This window comes from Globicephala melas, chromosome 13, assembly GCF_963455315.2.
Source record: "Globicephala melas chromosome 13, mGloMel1.2, whole genome shotgun sequence".
Lineage (NCBI taxonomy): Eukaryota > Metazoa > Chordata > Mammalia > Artiodactyla > Delphinidae > Globicephala > Globicephala melas.
Window position 1 is genome coordinate 49,011,932 of NC_083326.1, and position 27,059 is coordinate 49,038,990.

Genomic DNA, 27,059 nt, shown 5'->3' on the forward strand with positions numbered 1-27,059 from the left:
GACTTGAGGACACGGGGAGAGGGAAGGGTAAGCTGGGACGAAGTGAGAGAGTAGCATTGACACATATACATTACCAAACGTAAACTAGATAGCTAGTGGGAAGCAGCTGCATAGCACAGGAGATCAGCTTGGTGCTTTGTGACCACCTAGAGGGGTGGGTAGGTAGGGTGGGAGGGAGACGCAAGAAGGAAGGGATATGGGGATATATGTATACATATAACTGATTCACTTTGTTATACAGCAGAAACTACCATTGTAAAGCAATTATACTCCAATAAAGATGTTAAAAAAAAAAAAAAAAGCATCTCCCAGCGACTTCCCTGGCTGTCCAGTGGTTAAGACTTCGCCTTCCAGTGCAGGGGCTGCTGGTTCAATCCCTGGTTGGAGAGCTAAGATCCCACATGCCTCGCAGCCAAAAAAAGCAAAGCATAAAACAATCAGTATCGTAACACATTCAATAAAGACGTTAAAAATGGTCCACACCAAAAAAATCTTAGGAAAAAAAAAGCATCTCCCAAAGACCTGGGGGCCAGTGATCTCCTGAACTTGCGCAGTGTGTTTGGAGCAAAGGGATCCCAGCACAGCATTTGTGAGTCACGCTTCACAAGTTAACGTGGTTCAGCTCGGGGTCTGTGTACACCCTGTGTCGGTGGTGCAGTGGCAGGGCAGCCGGGTGAGCCGCGTGCATCTTGGAGATGAAGCGAGTGGGACGGGAGCTTTCCCTTAAAGACCAGTCATTGTGTCGTTGTGTCCATAGTCAGAGCGGCATCTGTATGGTTGAAAATAGAGCCGGGGTGCATCACTCTCAGTCCCTGGTACAGGGTGTTTTCTCTCTGTGTGAAGGGAAAAAGGAAGCATAGAATTCAGGATAATGACTCTCAGATCAACTCAAAGGGAAGAGAATAATTGATCTGTGCTCTCAGCCTGGAAATTCTGAGGCCTGCCTGCCATGCTCTGTTTTCTGCCTGGAGTAGCATCTCCTCATCCAAGATCATTAGGGAATTCTTACCCGCCTCCCCGCCCCACCATGGAAGGAGTGAAAATTAAAAATATAGAAACATATCCTTTTCAGTATAAATCATTTTTAAAAATTTTAATCTACCTAATTAAAAAAATCTATTCTCTCTACTTTAAATAATACTGCAGATTTAGCATTTTCTTGATGATTGGGCTGTGGACTGTTTTGCTTCATGGACTTTAGACTCTTGTAATTGAGTAATTTTTTGCTCTTCCCCCATAATCTGAGAGCATTCCTATCCTTTTGTTTTCAGAAGTAATCACAGAAATCCATTATGTCCAATTGTAGCCACAGGTGATTTTTGAACACTTGAAATGTGGCTAGTGTGAGCACGAAACTGAATTTGTAGTCTTATTTAATTTTAATTAATATAGGTTTATTATGTTAATTTTGTAATATAGTTTGTAAAAACGAAGCAGTATAAAATATGTTGCCAGTAAACATAACTTTATTGCTTTGGTAAGACTACATTTCACTTTGTTAAAAATTTAGTAGCTAACTTGTGAGGTGCTCTACGTGTAAAATCAACACTGGATTTTGAAGACGTGTGTGGGAAAAAGTATAAAATACCTCATTAATATTTTTATATTGATTACATGTTGAAGTGCTGATATTTTGGACATATTGGGTTAAATCTAATATATTGTTAAAATTAATTTATCTTGTTACTTTCTTTTTTTTTTTTTTTGTGGTACGCGGGCCTCTCACTGTTGTGGCCTCTCCCGTTGCGGAGCACAGGCTCCGGACGCGCAGGCTCAGCAGCCATGGCTCACGGGCCCAGCCGCTCCGCGGCATGTGGGATCCTCCCAGACCGGGGCACGAACCCGCGTCCCCTGCATCGGCAGGCGGACTCTCAACCACTGCGTCACCAGGGAAGCCCTACTTTTTTTTTTTTTTTTTTAATAAAGCCACTACAAAATTTAAAACTATCTATGAAGCTCTAGTTGTCTTTCTATGACAGGTTTCTCAACTTTGGCACTACTGACATTAGAGGCTGGATAACTTTTTGTTGTGGAGACCTGTCTTGTTTCCTGTGGGATGTTTAGCAACATCCCTGGCCTAGCTGATGGAGACCAACTTCCCACCCAGGGCGGGAATGCCTTTCTGGGCTGTGACTGAAAGGCATCCTCCAGCATCTGTTTGAAACACTTCCTTGTTGAGACTCTCTTGTCTCCCCTATTTGGAATTAATTATAAGACAGGTTATATTTTATGGTAGCTGTTATGATAACTTTATATTATATTTATATTAAGTTTATGTTAGTTTTACGTTAGGTGTCCTATAACTTCCACCAAGAGTCATAGTCCTGATGTCTTCAGTAGCACAAGAGAAACCAAATTCTTTATGAAAGCGATAATGTATACCAAAAGGCCTTATAAATTCCAGAGCTCATTCAACAAATACTTAAACTCTTCCCCTGTGTTAGGCTTGTCCTGGGCAATGAGATACAGCAGTAGATGAAACGTGAGTCCTCCGGAAGCTTATGTACTATACTTGGGGGACGTAGTCAGCAGATACTCAGGGGTGCCCTGCAGTGCGTCACGTGATGATCAGTGCTGTGGAGAAGGACGAAGCAGGCAGAGGGGTGCAGGGACTGCGGTGGGGCTGTGGGTGTGTAGATGCCGTTATTCCTGCCCCCGGCCCCGTCCTCTGAATGCCCCAACACCTCCGTCACGCCCCCTTTTCCCAGACCTCCAGTTTCTTCTGTTTCTTCTAGACCACACGTTTCCTTCAGCCATTGCTTATAAGAGCTGTTCTCCAGGCACCTTTGCCTGGCCTCTCATGAGTCCTCCTTTTCAAAGTGGCACATGGGTCTGGATCCCAGCTCTGGTCTGACCTTTGCAGAGCTGCCCTTGGGAATGTTCTGGCTCTGTTCTTGTGGCAGCCTCCTCATGCTATCGATTTAGATGCAGTCAGCAGCCCTGTGGTCATTTACTTGGGACCCAGCTCCTGCATGGCCGTGTGGGCTGGTGTTCCTGTTGCTGCTTCTCATCAGCATGTTACGCACCATGTGGTCTGAAGGAGGGTTTGCTTTTGGCTCTGCGTGTCCTACACGAGAAGACAGCATGGGCTTCGTGATGGCCCTTTCCTTCACCTCTGCTTTCTGGTTGTGTTCCAGAATAGATAACTCAGATTGCAGATGATCTGGCCTCATTAATGAGTAATTACATTTTCATAGAACACCACAAGGAGTTATGTGCACAAAAATCAGTACAGGATATTTCTGGGTGGGATTCTTGGCTGGCAACCCTGTGATGCTTTCTAAATTGAGAATAAAAATAAAGCTTGGATGTCTCTTCTGCTTTCTTGCTTCCAAAATATTTCTTGTTTTTCTGCTGTTCTTGCCTTTAATGAGAATAGTAATGTATGCATATGCATTTAATGTAAGCATTTGTTGGGGGGAATTACAGCCCCTTATTCAGTCTTCACAAAACTTATTTTGGACTCATAACTTCCTAGATATATGTTACATTTCTGACTGACTTTATAATAGACGAGATGAAAAATTTAGTTGATATGCATCTCTGAAACTATATTCTACGTGCAAATGGTAGGTAATGGCAAGGATTCTGTCCTGGATTCAGTTGTTCATGTCACTGAGATTGATAGTCTTGGATTGTAGAGAATGTGATTTAAATACCATCTGTGGCCACTTATCCAGCAGATTGGGTAGATGACAGATCTGCCAAATGAGCAGTGTGCGTTCCTAAAAAAAGGAAAAATCAGAAAGATTTTACCACAGAGGATCTTAAAATATTATTTATTTAAAAACTTAAAATTTTATTAACTTCTATAATTCAAGTCAATCAGTTTATAGAACAGAGATTCTTTAGAAGATAAGAATTTTAATTTAATATTTTCTTTAATATTTCAGTTACATGGGTATATTTCAAACAGCACCTGGAAAACCAGCATCCCTGGCCAGAACCTAAGATGATGAAAAAGAAGGCATTATTATAACAGTGTTTCAGGAAGCGGTTCTGGGCACCTCCTGCCCCCGGTGGTGCTGAGGCCTCAGGATGCCTGAGCTCAGTGTGCGGCTCATCTGAGCCACAGACCCTTTGCCACCGACAGCCGCCCTTCTCTTGGCTGTTTCCTTACCCCTGCAGAGGCTTTGGAAACGCTCCTTCTGTAGAGGTTAATTTGCAAAGGGTTTTCCAGTCCATCCAGAGTTGCTGAGTTTGGTCCAATGTCAGCATCTTTGGGAAAGTACTGATATGATACAATTAATTTCTTAAAAACCTGAAGCTAGGTTCAGTAATGACATTTTTTGTTTCCATTATTTAACAGCTACTAGAGTAATTTATTGAGTATCAGAGTATGATAGGTCTCTTGGACCAAACAGCAGGTCAGATATGCCAGCACATGAAAGGACAGTGTACTTCTGAGGTGGTTTAAGCAGCTGGACACCAACACAGGAGGATTAGGAGGGTTCGGATCAGAACGATTCTGAAGACGTGGGGCCGGTTGATCTGCCGTGGAACTTTTCAGGGCCCAAAATAGCAGTGAATAGGGATACAAGCCCAGATTGACCCTATTTTATCCTGTCTGTGCACATTTTTTCCAGTTTTATTGAGAAATAATTGACATACATCACTAAGCTTTAGGTGCACAGCACGATGGCTTGAGTTCACGTATATTACATTTCACAGTATTGTGACATGATTACCACAGTAGGTTTTGTTAACATCCATCAGCTTATGTAGATAAAATAAAAAGAAAAATTTTTTTTCTCCTGATGATGAGAGCTCTTAGGATTTACTTTCTTAATGGCTACAGTATATCTTACTTACGTCTTACAGTGTTGACTATAGTCACGTTGTACATCACATCCCTAGTACTTATTTATCTTATAATTGGAAGTGTGTACCTTGTGACCACCTTCGTCCAATTCCCTTTCTCTTCAACCCCACCTCTGGCAACCACAAATCTGATCTTTTTTCTTTGAGTTTGATGTTGGTTTTTTGTTGTTGTTAGATTCCACATGTGAGATCATGTAGTATTTGTCTTTCTCTGTCTGACTTATTTCAGTTAATATAATGCCTTCAAGGTCCATCAGTTTTGTTGCAAATGGTAGGTTTTCCTCCTTTTTATGGCTGAATAATATTCCTTGTGTGTGTGTGTGTGTGTGTGTGTGTGTGTGTGTGTGTGTCGGTCTGTCTGAGAGACAGAGAGAGAGAGACATACACATACCACATTTTCTTAAATGATTGATTTCATACCACCATGTCTTGGCTATTGTAAATAATGCTGCTGTGAACATGGGGGTGCAGACATCTTTTCAAGTTAGTATTTTCATTTCCTTTTAATATATTCCCAGAAGTGGAATTGCCGGATCATACGGGAGTTCAATTTAAATTTTTTGAGGACTATTCGTACTGTTTTCTGCAGTGGCTGTACCAGCTTACAATCCCACCAGCAGTGCACAACCTTCCCTTTTCTCCACATTCACGCCAGCATTTGTAATCCCTTATTTTGCTATTCTAACAAGTGTGAGGTGATATCTCATTGTGGGTTTAATTTGCATTTCCCTAATGACTGGTGATATTGAGCATCTTTTCATGTACCTGTTGGTCATATGTACATGTTGCACGTTTTCATGGTGTCTCTATACATGTATGCCTGTGGCTCTCGGATTATTGACAATAGCTTTTTTCCTAACGCCAGTGGTATTAAAATTAAGTCTTTATTTTTGTTTTCTTTTTTCAGAACAAGCTTGCCCTCACCTATGTTTTCCAGAAATGACTTCAGCATCTGGAGCATCCTCAGAAAATGTATTGGAATGGTAAATTAACTATCAGTTCTATAATATTAAGCTGATAGATGTTTCATGCATGTCCTTTAGAAGGGAATCCTAATGTTGGCATAAAACTGATGCACAACGTTTATGAAAACTTTTGAGAATCAGAAATTAGGAAAAGTCTTATATTAGGTTTTCCTCACAGAACTTGAACCACTTTTTATGCCATTTAGTGTGACTTTAATGTGACTTTTCATTGTAAGAAAGTAGAAAAAGAAAAGGCTCCACATTTGTATTTCCCTATAGAGTTACCCAGAAAGGCTCAAAAAGAACAGAGTCCCCACAGTATAGAATATAATTTCACTTACGCTTCTGTGCACAGAGCTGGTTTTTGTACCTTGTGAGTGTGGTGTATGTTAGATATTTGGAATGTGTCCCAGCTTAGTTATCTGTGCAGGTGGATCTGATTTTGCGGGGGAGGGCGACGGGATGGCAAAATTTACTATTATATAAATCCTTAGACTCCCTTTAAAATAGTAGTCCACGTCACCACCCTGACGACAGTCGGGCTAGGATTCTGAATAAAGTTCTCTTAATTCTTCTAGCATGACCTTTGACCAACTAGAATGATGAAAATTTTAAAACATGTGAGTCCTGAACTGCTGAAGAGTCTGCCTGGAGATTATGTTTCTTAATTTTGCAATTTAATGTGCAGCCTGAGTACTCCAGGAACTTTCCTTGTACTGGGAAGTATAGTCACTTTCTAAACATTTTCATTCTGATGCTTGAAGTCCTTTTGGCTGCTGGTGTGCCCACGTTGGCATTTTTTAAATGCCCCTCTTCTCTACATGGGGTAACGTCATCTGAGACTTCCTAAATGTAATTTCCAAGGAGCTAATTCCAGAAACATTTATTTTAAACAAATATTTTCTGCTCCTACTGCATGGAGAGAAGGATCCGTAGCTGGATAATGGGCTTTATCCCAGCCTGGCCGCCTCCTGTCTGTGAGACCCTAGGCCAGTTGCCTTGCTTCCCTGAGTAAAGTTAGGAGAGTAATTTGTACCTTATAGCTGTATTGAGACATAAATAAGATAATTTCTATAAAATGTCCAGGACAGACCCTGGTTTAGCTTAATGCTCAACATTATTATCAACAGTTAATCACACTTGAGAATCAGAATCCCTGGGCTCTGATTCCATTTTGATCATATTAAGTTTCATCAGGACAAACCAAATGTATCTAGACAAATGTATATATTCTTAAATAAAATAACTGTACATATTAGTCTCTGAAGAACTGAAATTTTCAGGACAAAAAATTATATCCTACAGGATTCATATTTTTCAGGCCCTTAGTAAACGTATTTATCATTGAGATCCAGTATGTAAATATGTACCTATGCATGTGTGTTTAAAATGAAAACCAGTTCCACCAAAGAACACTCATCCTTACAATAAATGATATTTTCTGTTATATTAGATTAATGCTGATTCCAACTCACTAAATTGATTTTGTAACCTGCTAGGGAATGAAACCCACAGTTACTGTAGAATTGGTACCACATTTGTCTAAGGCTGTTGGGTCAACAGAATGGGTATGAAAACTGCAGATGTGGTTTAGTCTTTTTGGCAGTCGTGGAAAGTACAGCTTTGTGTATTTCTCTTGCTTGAGTCTGTCACCTACCATCTCCTGTCTCACTGGGTGTCGGATTTAGTGGTATTGTCATGAGTTTGTTCAGGCTAGTGACTGATAATCGTCTAGTTTATGTCTAAAGCAAGCATTCTGTCTAAATGGAAACTCTCCATTCTTTTAAAAGACGGCAGATAATGTCCTGTTGGCTTCTGCCTGTCATACTTCGAAAGATGCTCTATTTCTCTAGAAGGATGGTTTTACCTTTATTTTTAGGTGTGGAACTGTTTGTGCAAATAAGCAGGCTGAATCATAAACAAAATAAAGCAAATAAAAGCAGACCTGTTTGGGTTGAAAGGGCACCATGGAATGTTTTGAAACTTATATCTATAGAACTCTCTGAATAAATCACAGAGAAAGAGCTGCAGGGGAAGTAATATTTTGGGAAAGTATTTCCTGCTGAGGTTTTATAAGAGACTAACATTCTAGATGAATAATTATTAATATTTATTAATGTGATTGAAAGGCAGTTAACTGGCATTTGGAAGTTATTGTTCTTGGGGTGCTATGTCTCCCCTCTCATGGGCAGTGGAATCAGTCCAAGGGGGTGAGTGTTGAGCACAATAGAGATTTAAAGTGCGGTGTATCTTGAGAGAGAAATGCAAATAACATCACCAGAATAAAAATTTTTAAATAATTTTTGGTATCGACCCCTCTTATATCTGCCTCCTGCTACCCCCAGCCGTGAGGAAAATAGGTAAAAAATTAGAAGATATTAGTATCCATAGATTTTATTACAGTTAACTTCAAAGTGAAGGCATTTTTTAAACCCCCCCCCCCGCATTGCATTTTCATGATTCTATTACACTTAATAATCCAAATACTGGGCTTCCCTGGTGGCACAGTGGTTGAGAGTCCGCCTGCCGAAGCAGGGGACACGGGTTCGTGCCCCGGTCCGGGAAGATCCCACCTGCCGTGGAGCGGCTGGGCCTGTGAGCCATGGCCGCTGAGCCTGCGCGTCCGGAGCCTGTGCTCCGCAACGGGAGAGGCCACAACAGTGAGAGGCCCGCATACCGCAAAAAAAAAAAAAAAATAATCCAAATACTTCACTCCAGGTCCTTTCTATGTGGGTAAATCTCAGTTACAGAAGCCATGGACATACCCTTCAGCTGGTTTTTCCCATAGTTTCACATTCCCAGTTTCTTAACTTTGTAATAATAAGTCTTAAAAGTAGCAGAGGAAATCTGATATTGAACGGTAGCTTTTCATGATGTCTCTGTCGACTTGAGGAGCATATGAGATCAGAGTGGGGAGCGTGGGCATGCTGCTGGAAACCTCCCAGTTCTACGCTCAACTGGGGTCTAGTGCCAACTTTTTCAGAAATCAGTGCCCCTCATTTATGATGATACAGTTTTATGGCATAGTATCATTAATCCCTTAAGACATGGCTTTTAAGAACACATGATAGGTGCTTACCTGCCATGTATGGTCAAGGTATAACTTCATCTTTCTCAGGTAGGAAAGTCAGTGTCTTCAGGCGTTTGTCATCCTGGGCTTCGGTGCCCTGCAGCACCTTCTGCAGCCGGGCTCACCTTGCTCCATCCTCCACTGCCACATACATACACGTTTGACTTTGCTTTTTTCTAAAACAAATATAGAGACTTAGATTTCCAAAACGAATGACACCCTTTTTTCTCCCAGTCTGTTTTGGACAGGATTTTGTTACCAAATGTTGGGTTATACTACATGAAATGAATAATTTACATAAATGGACTAAATCCTAAATCTCTCTGTGATTGAAGCATTTACCAAACAGATTCCCATCTCAGAATTAATACTTGATGTTGGTTAGTAGTTTGAATTCTTTGTTCCTTACTTCCTTACTCCCACTGTCCTTTCGTTAAAGGACTCTAGCCTCATAATCCCATTGTCTTCTGTTCCCCTGTTTTCTTTCTCCTCTTCTCTCCCATCCCTTTAGGATTTGTCAGCAGGACTCACCCAGAGGCTAGGTCATGGGTGTCCATACTTAGTGACTTGGAAACCAGGGCCAGCACCAGGGTGAGACAAGCGAGGCATCCAGGCACAAAATTTGAGTAGGCGCCTGCACCTGAGACCACGTCTGCTGAATGTCTTGGAGTCATAGAATAGCGTTAGATTATTATAAGAGGGTGAAGAAGGTCTGTTATATTATAAATACCGAGTTATTAAAGTGAAAATGTTGTATCATTCAGAAAGGTATATTCAGTGCAACCGAATTCCATAGAGACTTGAATATAAGAGTTGAAAACTTTATAGTTCTAGTTTGCTCCTTTAACTCCTATTTCCATTCCGTATTTACTACAGAATATTACCCTAACCTAATTTTTTTCATCTTTGAAGGTTTTTTGATTACCTTATCGTACTTCACTATCACAAAAATACATATTAAAATTTAAAAATTTATATTTTATGGCCATAAGAGTTTAGTACTAAAAGTTTTAAGTTATTCTTACATTAGTGATCAAAATAACAAGCGTTACAGAATTTATGAAAGTATAACATAAAAGCTAAAATGTTATTCATAAAAAGGATTTTTTTCACTTTGGCTGAGATATCTGAGAATGAATATCACACATTGCTAGAATGAGACAGGATTTTCAGTAACAGTTCTTTTTTTTTTAATAGATTCAAGGATTAGGAAGCCTTGCTCATATTAATAGACAGATGGGAGTAGGAGTTCTGTGGTTTTTTTAGTATCTAGCAATGTCATTCAGTTCTTTGACCTTTTCTTGACTATATGTCAAAAATCAGATGGTAATATATTATCCATCAAAAATAATTTTTTATGATCCATAAATTGACAACTCAATAGGACTTCCTTCAGTGTTATTGGAAACAACATTGGAAAACTCTAGGTTGCAGGAGGTCTTGTTACCTTCCCTTGAAGTCATGGGCATCTGGGTCTCTGGGAAATGGAGGGGAGAAGCTTTACCAGGGCTCTCACCTTCGGTTTCTGTAACTGTGTCCTCTCACTCAGATGTACCTTGCAATATTGAGAAGGGGTTGGGAAAACTGAAATATTTTCCCTGAAGCACACCTTGCCAGTATAATCTTTTTTCATGAAATGCTTTTTATCTTACCATGCACTTTAAACGTTCTCCCCCAAAACCTCAGATTCGTCTCATTCCCTTGATGCAGAATGTCTGCCGCGTGACCTCAGAACCAGACGCATCCGGGTCAGCTCATGATGTTATTTTGGGGTTCAGATAAACACGTTGGTATATGTCACTGTGACAACTGTCCCATTCTTGAATTCTAAATATAAGCCAGATACAGCTCTAGATAAGATTTGGAGCTTTGCCCAAACTGGTACATTATAAATACTGACTTAAGAGACAGGAGGCAGAAGAAGCAAAGTAGTTAAACAAAATTTGTCATCTCTACCGCCTCACTCTATAATGATCTGAAATCAGAATATCCCAACAGGGGAGAAGTGACTGGAAGAGCTTCTGATGTCAGGTCTTTGCCTTAACGAAAACAGGGAAGTCGGGGAGCCATCCTGCAGAGCAACAGAGCCTTGATTTAAGAGGCTTCCTTGTACCGGTACTGTATTTCTAAACCTCCCTTCGCTCGGTGCCCTGAAGGTTTTTACACATCAGGGCAAGAGTGCTATACTAGAATTCAGGATGGTGTGAGGGGTGTCTCCCCCACACCCCAGGTAAAAGAAGGGCGATTTTAAAAGAAGACGTGGGAAAAGAGCAACAGTGTGACGTCCGACGCAGGTGTGTTCTTGGCCTGTCAGTTCTTAGGCAGGAGTGCGTGTGGAGGGTGAGCACCTGCAGATCAGTTCCCCCTAAAGCATCCATCGCTGCCCACAGTCACCCTGCGTGACTACAGTGTGGAGACCACGGACCTGGTCCAAGCGTCCAGCCAGCGCCTTAGTTGTCCTGCCACGTTCCCACCTAGCGGTTGTCCATCAAGAGGACTCACACGGCCTCCCAACTCTGAAAAAATTCAGCTACGAGACAGGGAGAAGAGGAAAGGAGTATCTGTTTATCTTTTCCCTCAAAGCTTTCCTTGTCTTTTTCTCCCTGTTTTGACCACTGGTTGCACCCAGTTGCCCACAGTGTGGTTCATTCAGTTCACGTGCAGACACCCCTTTCCTGTGCATAGTTCCTTTGTTTCCAGCTGTTGTGTTCTCTGGGGCTGGTCTGTGAGAGCCAAGGAACAGTGGTGTAACCAACAGCAAGAGGCGTCAGAGCAGCAGGCTTGTTCAGACTGCTCGACCAGAGTGGTCCCCGAGGGCTGACTTGCAAGGTCTCGGTGTGACTGCTTTGGGCATGATCAGTGTGTTCAGATGGCAAGAACCTCTCATGTGATGGTAAACTAATAGATGATAGACGTCTTGTGGAGAGGGAAGGGACTGAGTAGCCCAAGATGGGAAAGAGACCTATGGCCCTCCAAGGCCCTTACATGTAAGAAGGGTAAAGTTTTACATCTTTGGGGCTGTCGTGGAGGGAGGATCCAGTGCCAAGCTGGTGTCACAGAAGGCACATCCAAGGCACAGAGCCAAGGCTGCTGCCAGCGCCTGCCCGTCAGTGAAGAGCCTAGAAGCCCACTTAGTGCTTGGGTCACACACCTGTGTGAGGACCCTGCCCACCGGCAGACTTAGCTGAAGACCTAAGCTGAGCTGCTCTCTGTAACCCAGGTCTGAAATATTTGCACAGTTGGGCGTTACGGTGCTCGGCGTTAGACACATAAGTTATCTTCCACTTCGGTTGGGATCAGACTTGGCCTTGTTGGTTTGTATAGTGCGTAAGTGACAAAGCAGCCTTCTCTCTTCTTATTCTTGTCCGTTTGTTGGCTGATGAGCAACTGCAATTAAGAGTTTCTTCAGTTTCATCATTAGTTGCTATTAATTTGTATGGCTACATGTAAACTTTGCTTTTAGCTGGGTCACAAGGTAGGCTTGCCTGGCATAAATATTTAATTTTTCCAGCTGACTGAAGCTCTCAGTGATAAAAGTATTCCAGCTCATGTTTCTTCCTGAAACTTGACCTTCGTAATATGCACTGTTGCTTTTCCTATTATTGGAATGTATGCAGTACTAATTAGTTGTATACAGTATCTGACAAATCCAATACCAAACTTCATTGTATTGTAAGTAAAAACAGGGTGTCTGTGAATTTCCAAGAGGGAATGAAATATAGTTTGTATCACCGAGTTTTTTCATTACGTATCCAGGGAACTGTAGATTTTAACAATTAAAATATCAGTAATTGTACAGACTAATAGAGGCAAAAAATTGCAAGTCCACCGCTGTATTTTAAATAGCATGTTAGACTCTTCTGTGCAGTCAAGGTGGTTTTTATGGCCATCTGTGTTCCCTCAGGCCTTATTCTGTCCCTTGCACTCTGTGTCTATTACCTGGGCCACAAATGTGCCTTTTCATTTCCTTTGAACGCTTACATTCTGAGTTACTAAAAGAAGCAGGAAGGTGTTTACATTATTCTAGATTATAAAATTGGATTTAAAGACCCTTTCAGAATTTGGGGAGCTTTTCAAATGATTAAAAAATAGTCCGCCCATTGAATGGGTGATAAAACCGTGTCCTCTGTACCTTGGTTTCCAGAGTTGACAAACCACTGTTTCATTGACTTGCTGACTCACATGAAGTCTAGCCAACTGGCGGTGAGCAGCCAGCGGCTAGTAGACAGCGTGACTGTCCCATTCTTGCTCGCATATTTTCTCAGGGAGATTATGTGAGGGTATGGCGACGTATACAGGGTCGCTATAGAGATGAAAGATTAAGTCCCTAGGCCTGGATTCCCATCTGAGCTGCTGTAATGACAGAAGCGCCAAACGCCTTGTCACCCCCCCAGCGTGTCTCGTATTCCCTCAGTGCGTGTATAATAGTCTAGTATTTTTTAGGGAAAAAAGCTCAGAATCAAACTTAGGTAAAGTTCTTCATTCCTTTAATGAATAAATCCTTTAAATCCCTTTAAAATAAATCTCACCCTGCTGTTGTGCGTGACAAAGCGAAATGTAGAAAACGAGAGCAGAGCCAGAAATGGCATCATTTACGTCACATACTGTCACGGGCCAGGGCTCATGTCGCCACCCTGGTGAACCCCTGTCATCTTCGCGATTGGACGGGACAGTCAGCCAGCAGCGAGGGCCTCAGCAGCGGGGAGTACGCGATGGCTTCTGACTGGGGCTCCGGGGGGAACAGGTGTCCTTCCCTCACTTCTTCACCTTTTAAGGTTGGAACTCAAGCCACGCTGCCATCTGAGTGGCTTCTCTGCAGCTCGCTGCCCAGGCGACAGGATGAGGTATCCCAGCCTTCAAAGCCGCCTTGCCTCTACACGGCCTTGGAGGACTTGGCAATCTTGAATGTATTATTAATAGTAATGATCATAGCTAACATTTATTGCTCACTTAACGTATGCCTGACACTGTTCTGAGTGATTTGTATGAACTAATTAATCCTGACAGGCCCTGTGAGGTACATAATTAAGCCCCCATTGGGCGGAGAGGTGAGGGACTCACAGTGATGCAAGCATCAGGTGGCAAGGGGCGTGTGCTCTCAGAACCCATTCTTTTATTTTTCAATTGTGGTAAAGCATAGAACGCAGTATTTACCATTTTAACCATTTTTAAGCGTGCAGTTCAGTGGCGTTTGTACGTTCACATTATGCTGCCGTTACCACCCATGTAACTCTTTTCATCTCGTGGAACTGACGTACTGCACCCCTTAAACAACAACTCCCCACCTCCCTACCCCCCAGCCCTGGCAGCCACCGTTGTGCCTTCTGTTCAAAAGGCATTCCTTTAACCACAATGCTCTACTGTCTCTGGAACCCAGGACTGGACTAACCTGGGTATATTTTGTTGTTCTCTTTTTCCATCGTGCTTTTCTCTTGGCTGTTTTATGATGAGCATAACATCAGCCTGTATGTCGTAAGGCGGTCCACCTTCTGCGGTGCAAGGTTGTCAGCTTCCCCATCCCTTCCTTTTGCCAGGCTGAAAGTGTTAGATTACCTGGACTACCAACTCCTAGAGTCAACCACTGTTAACTTTTTGGTGCTCCTACCTTCTAATATTTGTCTATAAAACATATATTTTACAAAATTAAACTATTTTTGAACATGTTGCTTTGTAACCTACTTTTTTACTCATTTTGCTTTGTGAACTATGTGCATCATTAAACAAGAGGGTTCTGACTTCAGGGAGTTTGTATTCCAGTGAAAGAGTCAGGAGAGTCTAGTGCACTGTGATAAATGCCCAAATAGGAGTAAACTCAGGGGCAGTGGAAACATACAGGAGCACATAGGGCAGGGGTGCCTGCAATGTGCTCTGCTCTTTCTGAGGTGATGAGGGTGCAGGCGGAGTATAAGATATTATCCTTCACCTCAGGAATTGTATTACTGTGTAGTTAGCAAGATAAGCTGGTTAGTACCCCTGACATAGCAGCAGGCTGTATAATCTGTGATCAGATGCTACATTGTGCGATACAGATTCTGGTGCTCCAGGAGCTGGAAGAGGCGAGAAATCAATGAGTACTGGAATAGTCGAGGAGGAGAGACTTGAACTCTCCTGAAATCCTAGCGGGGAGGAGATACAAGAGTTAACTGAAGAGAGTAGGGCATTCCAGGTCAGAATTGGCTATAATAAGACTTTTAATCCAGTGTCTAAAACAGTGCCTGGCACCTAGTAGGTGCTAAATAAAAATTTTTTTAAAAGCTATTTTGAAACAGTTTTATTTCTGTATGCATATTCTGTACAGCCAAGTTGCTTTAGAGAGACAATCTTGGTGGATTTTTTTTTTGAGCTATAATTGACAAATATTTAAATTCTACATCAAGATGATTGGATATATGTATACATTGTGAAAGGATTCCCCCATCAAGTTAATTAACACATCCAGCACCTCACATATGTATCCTTTCTTGGTGAGAACATTCAAGTTCTACTCGCTTAGCAAATTTCATTTATACAAAACAGTGTTATCAATTGTAGTCATGTCACCATGTTATACAGTAGATCCTCAGACCTTATTCATCTTATAACTGAAAGTGTATACCCTGTTACCAACTTCTCCCTGTTTTCCCCACCCTGAAGCCCCTGGCAACGACTTTCTACTGTGTTTTTATTGGTTCAACTTTTTTTTTTTAAGGTTCGCATATGTGTGATACCATACCATGCAGTGTTTGTCTGTCTGGTTTATTTCACTTAGCATAAGGCCCTCCAGGTTCATCCATGTTGTCACAAATGGCCTTCTTTTGTAAGGGTAATACCGTGTGTGTGTGTGTGTCTGTGTGTATATGTATTTGTGTGTGAGTGTATATATATACACACATAGATATATGCATGCACACACACACCCCCACATTTTCTTGATCCATTCATCCATTGACGGACACTTAGATTGTTTCCATTGTATATTCTCAGCTCCTTTAGCAAAAATTAATTGACCATAAATGCATGGATTTATTTCTGGGCTCTCTATTCTATTCCATTCATCTGCCTGTCTATTTCTATGCCAATTCTGTACTGTTTTGATTACTATATCTTTGTAATACAGTTTGAAATCTGGGAGCATGATACCTCCTGCTTTGTTCTTCTTTCTCAAGATTGCATTGGCTATTCACGGTCTTTTATGGTTCCATACAAATTTCAGGATTGTTTTTTTCTATATCTGTGAAAAATGCCATTGGAATTTTGATAAGGATTGCATTGAATCTTTAGATCACTTTGGGTAGTTTGGACGTTTTAACAACTTTTGTAATCCATGAGTGCAGAATATCTGTCTATTTGTGTTTTCTGCAGTTTCTTTCATTAATGTCTTACAGTTTTCAGTATATAGCTCTTTCACCTCCTTGGTTAATTTTATTCCTAACTGTTTTATTCTTTTGGATGATATTGGAAATGGGATTGTTTTCTTAATTTTTCTTTCTGATAGTTTGTTGTTGGTGAATTGAAACACAACTGATGTTTGTATGTTGGTTTTGTACCATGCACCTTTACTGAATTCATGTATTAGTTCTAATTGTGTTTTGGTGGAGTCTTTAGGGTTTTCTACATACAATATCATGGCATCTGCAAATAGAGATAATCTTACTTCTTCCTTCTTGATTTGGACGCCTTTTATTTCTTTTTCTTGCATGATTACGCTGGCTAGAACTTCAGTACTGTGTTGAATAAATGTGGTGAGAGTGGGCATCCTTGTCTTATTTTTGATCTTATAGGAAGAGTGTTCAGCTTTTCACCACTGAGTATGATGTTAGCTGTGGGCTTGTCATATATGGCCTTTATTATGTTGAGGTATGCTTCCTCTATGCCCACTTTGTTGAGAGTTATTATCATGAAAGGATGTTGAATTTTGTCAAATGCTTTTTCTGCATCTATTGAGATTATCCATTGTTTTATTAATGTCATATATCACATTTATTGATTGGCTTGTATTGAACAATCCTGCTTACCTGGAATAAAACCCACTTGATCATGGTGTATGACCCTTTAAATGTATTGTTGAGTTCAGTTTGCTAATATTTTCTTGACTTTTGCATCTGTGTTCATCAGGGATATTGGCCTACAATTTTGTTTTCTTTGTCTGGTTTTGTCTTTGGTTTTGGTGTCAGGATAATGCTGACGTTGTAAAATGAGTTTGGAAGTGTTCCCTCTTCTTCTGTTTCTTTGAATAGTTTGAGAAGGATCCGTATTCATGCTTCTTTAAATGTCTGGCAGAATTCACCAGTAAAGACATCTGGTCTTGGATTTTTGTTTGTTGGCAGGTGTTTGATTACTGCTTCAGTTTCCTTACTAGGGATTGATCAGTTCAGATTTTCTATTTCTTCATGATTCAGTTTTGGTTGGTTGTATGTTTCTAGGAATTTATCCATTTCTTCTAGATTGTCCAATTTGTTAGCATATAATTGTTCACAGCATTCTCATGATCCTCTGTGCATCAGTTGTAGTATCTTCTCTGTCATTTATAATTATACTTATTTGAGTCCTCTCTTTTTCTTGGTGAGTATAGTTAAAGATTTGTCTATTTTACCTTTTTTTTTTTTTTTTTTGTGGTACACGGGCCTCTCACTGTTGTGGCCTCTCCTGTTGCGGAGCACAAGCTCTGGACGCGCAGGCTCAGCAGCCATGGCTCACGGGCCTAGTCGCTCCGCGGCATGTGGGATCTTCCCGGACCGGGGCATGAACCCATGTCCCCTGCATTGGCAGGCAGACTCTCAACCACTGTGCCACCAGGGAAGCCCTCTTTTTTTTAAAAAAAAAAACAGCTCTTAGTTGCATTTATCTTTCTAGTCTCTGTTTCATTTCTTTCCACTCTGATCTTTGTTACCCTTCCTTTACTAATTTTGGACTTCTTCTAGTTCCTTGAGGTGTAAAGTTAGGCTGTTTGAGATCTTGTTTCTTAGTGTGTTTATTGCCATGAACTTCTTTCTTAGAGCTGTTTTTGCTGCATCCTGTAAGTTTTGTATGTTGTATTTCCATTTTCATTTGTCTCAAGATATTTTCTGATTTCTTCTTTGACCTATTGGTTGTTTAGTAGCATGTTTACTTCTCGCGTATTTGTGAATTTCCCAGTTTTCTTTTTGTAATTTATTTCTAATTTTATACCATTGTGGTTAGAAAAGATGTTTGATATGATTTCACTATTTTTAAATTTATTGTCTTGTTTTGTGGCCTAATATATAGTCTGTCCTGGAGAGCGTTCCATATACACTTGAGAAGAATTGTGTATTCCTTTATTGCATGGAATGTTCTGTATATGTCTCTTAGGTCTGTTGGTCTAACATGTTGTTTAAACCCATTGTTTCCTTACTAAGATTTTCTGTCTGGATGATCTATCCCTTGTTGAAAGTAGAGAATTGAAATCCCTTGCTTTTCTTGTATTGCTCTCTATTTCTCTTTTAAGATCTGTTAATATTTGCTTTTAGGTGTCCCTATTTGGGATGCATAAATACTTATAATTGTTATATTGTCTTGATGAATTGACCCCTTTACATTATATAATGACCTTCTTTGTGTCTTATTACATTCTTTGGCTTAAAATCTGTTTTGTCTAATATAAGTATAACTACCCCTGCTTTCTTTTTGTTTCCATTTTCATGGAATGTCTTTTTCTATCCTCTCACTTTCTATATGTGTGTGTCCTTAGAGCTGCAGTGAATTTCTTGTAGTCAGCATAGCTGGGTCTTGGTGTTTTCTGTTTTTTGTTTAACCCATTCAGCCACTATGTGTCTTTTGGTTGGGTAATTTAGTCCATTTGCATTCAAAGTAATTACTGATAGATGTGGTTTCACTATGGCTCTTCTGTTCATTGTTTTCTGTTTTGTAATTCCTTTGTTCCTTTCCTCTTCCTTTCTTCCTTTGTGAATTTGATGATTTTCTGTAGTTGGTATGCCTAAATTCCTTTATCTTTTGTGTATCTACTATAGGTTTTTTGCTTTGTAGTTACCATGAGGTTTATGTAAAACATCTTATAGTTATAACAGTCTGTTTTAAGCTGATTACAAATTAACTTCAAACACATACAAAAGCTCTACATTTGTACACTCCCTGCCATTTTATGTTTTTGGTGTCACAGTTTACATCTTTTTACATTGTGTATCCATTAACAAATTATCATAGTTATAGTTACTTTTAATACTTACGTCTTTTAATCTTCGTTCTAGAGTTATACATGAACTACCCAGCACCATTACAACATTTGACTATTCTTGAATTAAATAGTTGTGTAAAGAAAATGACCATGATTGAATGAACAGATTGGAAGTAGTGCCCCTCCCTTTGATGTTAAAAGAAAATCTGACTTCCCAGAAGCATTGGTAGGAGTACAAATTGATAAAGGGTTGAAGGGTTGAAGGCATTCAGCTTGGTAGTAACTGTAAAAATTTTCAGTGAGCACACACCTTTGACCCAGAAATCCCACTTACAGAAATTTACTTTAAAACCATATTTGTTCATGTTCTAAAGGATAAGATTAAATAGTTTATGGTATATCTATAGATAGACTTTTTAAAAAAACTTAACAAATACATATAGCATTTACTAATGTGCCCAGAACTGGTCTAAGTGTTTTGCAAATATTAGTCTTATAACAGTGCTTTGTAGTAGATTATGTTATATACACTTATATTAGTGCCACGTTATTGATAAGGAAACTGGCAGAGTTTAACTTGGCCAGAGTCACACATCTAGTAAATGAGAAAGCCTGAAGTGGAACTCAGTCTGATTCTAACATCTTACCACTGCGCAGTGCAGCGATTACAAAGCACTTGATGGACTCGGTGTTGTAATGTACGTGTATGTAAGACCTCCGAACACAGGAACAGCATAAAAAGGCAAGTGATGAGCCAATACATAGAGCAGATCCCATGCATTAAAAGAATCCGATAAGATATATGTGTGTACATACACGTGTGTGTAAACACCCAGCATTGTATCCCAAACTGTTGGAGGTGCTTTGCCTCTGAGGGGAGGAGCATTTTCATTTCTTTACTTCCATGACTGAGAATTACATATTCTTCTATTAGTTTTTGTGTTGTTTTTTTTAAGAAAAAACTCATGAAGACATTATTAAGTAGAAGAAAGAGAGTCTAAGATATCTCAATTAAGAAAAGCCTTGGCAGTCCCAGCTTTCTGGACTTGGCCCCAGCAGTGAATTTTTGCACTTAACTGAGATCTCGGGGTGTATATAGTAAAGCCTTCTTTTCTTCATCTCCTTATGCATTCCCGTTCTCCTTTGTCTTCCCAGTGAGGCAGCAGTAAACCTACCATTTCTTTTCATTACATTGAGCTGCTACACGTCTGTCTGCGTTCTGCAGTATTGTGTGCTAATGAGTGAGCTTTTATTTTATGCGCTCCGATAGTAGTTTTGTGAAGGTTACTTTATTTTTAATTGTGCATATCTGTAAGAATGTGGATGTTTAGAGGGGGAAAGTCAGAGCCAAGACAGGTGGCATTCAAGCTCGATGGCACCTTGCGATGGTTCACGGGGTCATGACTTTAGTCAGCGGGCTTCATGAAAGATGTGATTCTCACGGGAAAGGTAAATAATAGTAGGTGGAAGGTTGGAAAGATCATCAGACTATTCCAGAGAAAACCAAGATAAGTTTGTTCCCTAGTGAATTTGTTAAAGATCTCATGGTGCGACTGTTTGCTGGCAGGATATGGTAAGCAGAGTTGAAAGGTTGCAATTCAGGTCAGAGGACCCCTACCCAATCATTAAATTATTTTTGGAAGTCTACTGTGATTGTGTCATTCTAGCAGATAGAATTTAAAACCTATCCTGTGAAATACACAATAGCCTTCTAGTACCCCAGTTCACAATGTGTAATGGATCAGTGTTCTCAGAAAACCTCAATGTTGTCAGGCAGTAACAGTCCGGGGCTTCCCTGGTGGCGCAGTGGTTGAGAGTCCGCCTGCCGATGCAGGGGACACGGGTTCGTGCCCCGGTCCGGGAAGATCCCACATGCCGCGGAGCGGCTGGGCCCGTGAGCCATGGCCGCTGGGCCTGCGCGTCCGGAGCCTGTGCTCCGCAACGGGAGAGGCCACAACAGTGGGAAGTCGGCGTACCGCAAAAAAAACAAAAAACAGTCTGAAATTCCTTTGAAAAATTGTCCACAAAAATGGTATATGTGGTTGCTCCTTAGCCCACTATGAAGATTTTTGGTCTTTGTGTCCCCATGACCTTGATATGCCATTTCCTAATTCTGATCTGAGGCAGACTTATTAATAGTCATCATCTCACTGCTCACCAGTAGATTGCAAGCTCCTCGAAGCCAAGGAGAATGTTTGGGTAGGCTTTGTATTTCCTTCAAGGCCTAGAACGATATACTCCACATGGTTAGATGCTCTGGGAAGATTATGAAATTGAACTGACACTAATTAAATGTGCTGTTCTCTGTGACTTCCTTTCCAGGAACGTGTTATGTAGAGACAGCAGCGTGTAAGTTTGCTGTGTATGTTAGGCATCACGGTTTCCATTTTTTTTGTTAAATAGGAACTCTCCAAGATCACCATGCCAGTCATATTTAACGAGCCTTTGAGCTTCCTGCAGCGACTCACTGAATATATGGAGCATACGTACCTCATCCACAAGGCCAGTTCATTTGCTGATCCTGTGGAAAGGATGCAGGTATGTGTCAAGCAAGCACTGGGAAAGGTCTAAGTCTTAGGAAGTCTTCTCTGCCACCTTCTCCCCTCCCCCCGCCCCAAACACATATGCACAGAATTCATGTTAAGTCCAGTGTGAGGCTAGCAAACGTTATCATTACATAGTCAGCATGTTTGGAGAGTCGTCTGTGTTCCTTCCCCGCCACCCTCTAGTCAGAGTGCCACTGTAGTGGAAAGACCAACGAGAATTGCAAGAGAAGCAGAACGTGGTCCAAAACCAAACCTGGATGTTGGTGAGCTGTTTCTGAGTCCTTGTTTTAGAAGATAACATCGTGTTAGGGTAAAAATATTCAACCATTCTTTCAGACTTTCTCAGTGTTTCCAAGAAGGAATAGATATATACATACACAGATAAATATGTGTATTTATGCTTATGTGTGTATATAGATATACACATACTACTATAGGTTAAAACAAAGGACAACAAGGAATTGCACTTTTTTGTTTTCCTCTGAAGAGAAGGCATTCATGTGATGTATATGGATTGACTAGACACAGGGAGAGTATAGTAGATACATTCTTTTCCTTCCAGCAAAGCAATAGCATTCTAAATGGAGTCATTCTGTCTTTTCATTTATATAAATCAGCTTTTCCCAACCTCATTGGACTTGATACCAATTTGTTTAGTTTTTTCGCCCCATCCTAAAAGTGATGTACTTTTTAGAAATTTTAAAGGAATTAAGAGTAATTTAGGATTTGAGAGTTTTTTAAAAGTCCTTGAGAGAATCTGTAGCACAGTTGGGATGATCTTTAGGAAGTCTCAGAGTAATTTTCATTCTGAATATCCACATTTGCTTATTAGTTTGCTTATTAAGCCGTGTTAAAAATACAAAGTAATTAAACTCCTCAAAATCATTTTGTAAATTACTGTTTTCAGCAGAATTTCAGTTCCTGAAAGAATGAGGAGGCAGCAAGGCTATTTTTAACTTCTCCTAATGCTCTGTCCCACAGTGTGTAGCTGCATTTGCTGTATCTGCTGTTGCTTCTCAGTGGGAACGCACTGGAAAGCCTTTCAACCCACTTCTGGGAGAGACTTATGAATTAGTTCGGTAAGATCTTTCACACTATTCCAGGTGGATAGTTGAATCTCCATGATTTACATAGCTCTTCAAATGAAAATGTATATTTTTTGAGCATTTACCAACATTTTGTATGACTGAAGAAAGTTAACAATTTTGTTTGTGTCTATGATATTTATTATTTTAGAAATTATGTCAAAAATATGAAAACATACATAAAATGAACCATTACAAGGATTTCAGTATTCCTGATCTCATGGGATTAGTTATCATCCTTTCTCCTTATGTAGACCATAAAGCATGATAGGGGTTTTTTGGGGTTTTTTTGTTTCTTTAAAAAATTAATTAATTAATTAATTTTTGGCTGCATTGAGTCCTCGTTGCTGAGCACAGGCTTTCTCTAGTTGGGACGAGGAGGGGCTACTCTTCCTTGTGGTGCGCGGGCTTCTCATTGGGGTGGCTTGTCTTTGTTGCAGAGCACGGGTTCTAGGCGCGCAGGCTTCAGTAGTTGTGGCTTGCAGGCTCTAGAGCGCAGGCTCAGTAGTTGTGGCGTACGGGCTTAGTTGCTCCATGGCATGTGGGATCTTCCTGGACCAGGGCTCGAACCCATGTCCCCTGCTTTGGCAGGTGGATTCTTTTTTTTTTTTTTTTTTTTGCGGTACGCAGGCCTCTCACTGTCGTGGCCTCTCCCGTTGCGGGGCACAGGGCTCCGGACGCGCAGGCTCAGCGGCCATGGCTCACGGGCCCAGCCGCTCCACGGCATGTGGGATCTTTCCGGACTGGGGCACGAACCTGTGTCCCCTGCATCAGCAGGCGGACTCTCAACCACTGTGCCACCAGGGAAGCCCCGGCAGGTGGATTCTTAACCACTGCGCCACCAGGGAAGTCTCTGGGTTTTTTTAATAAGCATATAAAATATATTAGCATAAACTTACACTGTTGGCATACAGGCAATGACTGTATCTAGAGCTGCATTTCCTGCTGTAGCTTGCTTCTTTACACACAGTTAGGGAATTCATTTGGCTTTAGTTTTTCTGAATCTTTCTCTTCCCTCCACAAATTTTGATCTCATTTATTCCCTAGATGTTTGTAAAGGAGATACATTAGATTCTTCAATCTTAATATAAATGGAATGATAAGTTTTAAATTTACATGGCTAATATTCTCAATTCATGAAAATCACCCAAATTCATGTGGGTGTTCTTTATTTTAATGTGTTTAAGTAGCTAGGTTTATAATAACATTGATTTTAGTTGTTTGGGTTGCATATGTGCAATTACTCATGTGTTGTCCTTCCATCAGGATTATAACAAAGGATTGTTTACTTCGTCAAATCTATTTCCTTAATACTTTAACATTGCTTTTTCACGGAAATGACAGTAATGTATACATTCTGTGATAACAGTTTATTATATAACACTACCGTTTTTTGTTTGTTTTTTAAATCTTAAGAGATGACCTTGGTTTCAGACTCATCTCTGAGCAGGTCAGCCATCACCCACCCATTAGTGCATTTCATGCTGAAGGATTAAACAATGATTTCATCTTTCATGGCTCAATCTATCCCAAACTGAAGTTCTGGGGGAAGAGCGTAGAAGCAGAACCCAAAGGAACCATCACGTTGGAGCTCCTTGAGTGAGTCAGAATCACGCCTTTAACTCTTTTCATGTGTACCTACTCATTAGTATATACACTTGCACACAGACTTGACCTTGCTGTTCAAAAGGTGGAGACAAAGAAACTGCTTTTCTGAAGTGTAAATTTTCTACCATCATGTAAAAGAATTTGAGAAACATGGCCATAGCCATTGTTAATCAGCCTAGGTATGTGTAAAAAGTTTAACTTGATGTTTGACTGTGGTGTTTGTTTGGGTCTATTTTAAGATAAAACGGAGTTAATCACTGCATGACAGTTCTTATGAGACAAGCTTTCTATATATCATGGTAATAATATTTTGGTTAACCATCTTTTAAAGTGAATTCACTTTGAGAAATATTGAAATAACAATCACATTGGTACATCTTAGACATTAGGTTAAGTTGAAAGTTCTCTTCTTTTGCAATAGAAAAAAGGTTGCCATGAAATACCTTTCCATTTATTTGTGTCATCTTCAGTTTCTTTCATTACTGTCTTGTTGTTTTCAATATACAGGTCTTTCACCTCCTTGTTTAAATTTATTTCTAGGTATTTTATTCTTTTTGATGCAGTTTTAAATGGAATTAATTCTGTGCTCATGGATTGAAAAAATTAATACTGTTAAAATGTCCATACTATCGACAGCGACGTACAGATTCAGTGCAATCTCTATCAAAATTCCAATGACGTTTTTCACACAAATAGACAATCCTGCAATTTTTATGGAATCACAAAAGACCCCAAATAGCCAAAGCAGTCTTGAGAAAGAAGAACAAACCTGGGGGCATCATGCTCCCTGATTTCAAACTATATTACAAAGCTATAGTAATTAAAATATATGGTATTGGCATAAAAACAGACACATAGATCAATGGAACAGAATAGAGAGCCCAGAAATAAGTCTATGCAAATAGGGTCAGTTAATTTACGACAGAGGAGGCAAGAATATACAACAGAAGAAGGACAGTCTCTTCAATAAATGGTTTTGGGAAAATTGGACAGGCACATTCAAAAGAATGAAACTGGACCCCTCTGTCATACCATACACAAAAATTAACTCAAAATGGATTACAAACTTGAACATACGACTGAAAACTATAAAACTCCTAGAAGAAAACATAGGCGGTAGGCTCCTTAACATAGGTCTTGGCAATGATTTTTTGACTCTGACACCAAAAAGAACAAAAGCAAATATAAACAAGTGGGACTACATCATACTAAAAAGCTTCTGCACAGTAAAGGAAACCATCAACAAAATGAAAAGGCAGCCTACTGAATAGGAGAAAATATTTGCAAATCATGTATCTGATAATGGGCTAACATCCAAAATATATGAAGAATGCATACCACTCAATAGCAAGAAAAAAAAATCCAATTAAAAAGTAGGCAGAAGATCTGAATAGACATTTTTCAAAGAAGACATACAGATAGTCAACAGGTAAATGAAAAGATGCTCTACATCATTAACCATCAAGGAAATGCAAGTCAAACCACAATGAGGTATCACCTCCCACCTGTGAGAAAGGCTAGTATCAAAAAGACTAGAAATAAATGTTGGTGAGGATGTGGAGGAAAGGGAACCCTTGTGCAGTGTTGGTGGATGTAAATTGGTGCAGCCGCTATGGAAAACAGTTTGGAGGTTCCTCAAAAAATTCAAAGTAGAGCTACTATGATCCAGCAATTCCACTTTTGAGTATTTATCCATAGAAAACAAAAACACTAACTCAAAAAGATATCTGCACCCCCATGTCATTGCAGCATTATTATACATATTATACATATTCCATACAACAGCCAAGATATGGAAACAACTCAAGTGTCCATCGTTGGATGAATGGACAAAGAAATTGTGGCATACACACACACACACACACACACACACACACACACACACACACAAATATTAGCCATAAAAAAGAATGAAATTTTGCCACTTGCAACAACATGGATGGACCTCAAGGACATTATGCTAAGCGAAATAAGTCAGAGAAAGTCTAGTACTCTATGATCTCCTTGTGTGAGAGAGAAAGATAAGAGAAAGAAAAAACAATAAACAGACTCTAATCCCAAGGTGACTGAGATATTGAAATCTGTATCAAAGACTTTAAAGCAGCTCTTATAACTATGCTCCATGACATAAAGATGAACTCTTAAAATGAATAGAAAGACATTGGAGCAAAGAAATGAAAGTATTTCTGGAAATTTTAGTACTGAAAAAATACAATAACAAAAATAATAACTGGATAGGCTCGATAGCAGAATGAAGATAATAAAATATGTCTCGATCCACATGCTGAAAACTATAAAACACTGATTCCAGTTATCAAAGACTATGAGTAATGGAGGGTCATACTATGTCTCACCATACTTGGAATCCTTAATATAATTCAGATGTTAGTTTTCCCATAATTGATCTATAAGCAATCTATATTAACACAATCTAAATTTAAAAGTCCCAGGATGATTTTCGATACATAAAGAGAAGTTGATCCTAAAATTTATATGGAAGGGCAAATGAAACGCTACAGCCAAAACAGTTTTGAAAAGGAAGAACAGAATTGATGGACTCCCACTTCCTAATTTTAAGACTTAACAGTAAAGCTGTTGTAATCAAGACAGTGTTGTATTGACAAAAGGATAGACACATACATCAAGGGAACAGAGAACAGAGTCCAAAAACTGACCCACAGAAACATGGTCAATTGATTTTTGACAAAGGTAAAAACCCAATTCAGTGAAGAAGGATAGTCCTCTCCACAAATGGTGTGGGAACAGTTGGAAGTACGTATGTTAAAAAAATGAACCTCAACTTACATCTCACAGCTTAAACAAAAATGAACT

At 40.0% G+C, this 27,059-nt stretch overlaps 1 protein-coding gene across 19 annotated transcripts in view; it reads left to right on the forward strand.

The window, feature by feature from the left end:
- The window catches only part of OSBPL1A (oxysterol binding protein like 1A), a 237,763-nt gene that overhangs the window by 196,133 nt on the left and 14,571 nt on the right, over positions 1-27,059 (forward strand). For all 19 annotated transcript variants that reach the window (XM_060310976.1, XM_060310977.1, XM_060310974.1 and 16 more), the window contains 4 exons: positions 5,729-5,804; positions 21,392-21,526; positions 22,516-22,613; positions 24,036-24,218. In XM_060310976.1, the coding sequence (XP_060166959.1) occupies positions 5,729-5,804; positions 21,392-21,526; positions 22,516-22,613; positions 24,036-24,218 (492 nt within the window). The remainder of the gene's footprint in view (positions 1-5,728; positions 5,805-21,391; positions 21,527-22,515; positions 22,614-24,035; positions 24,219-27,059) is intronic.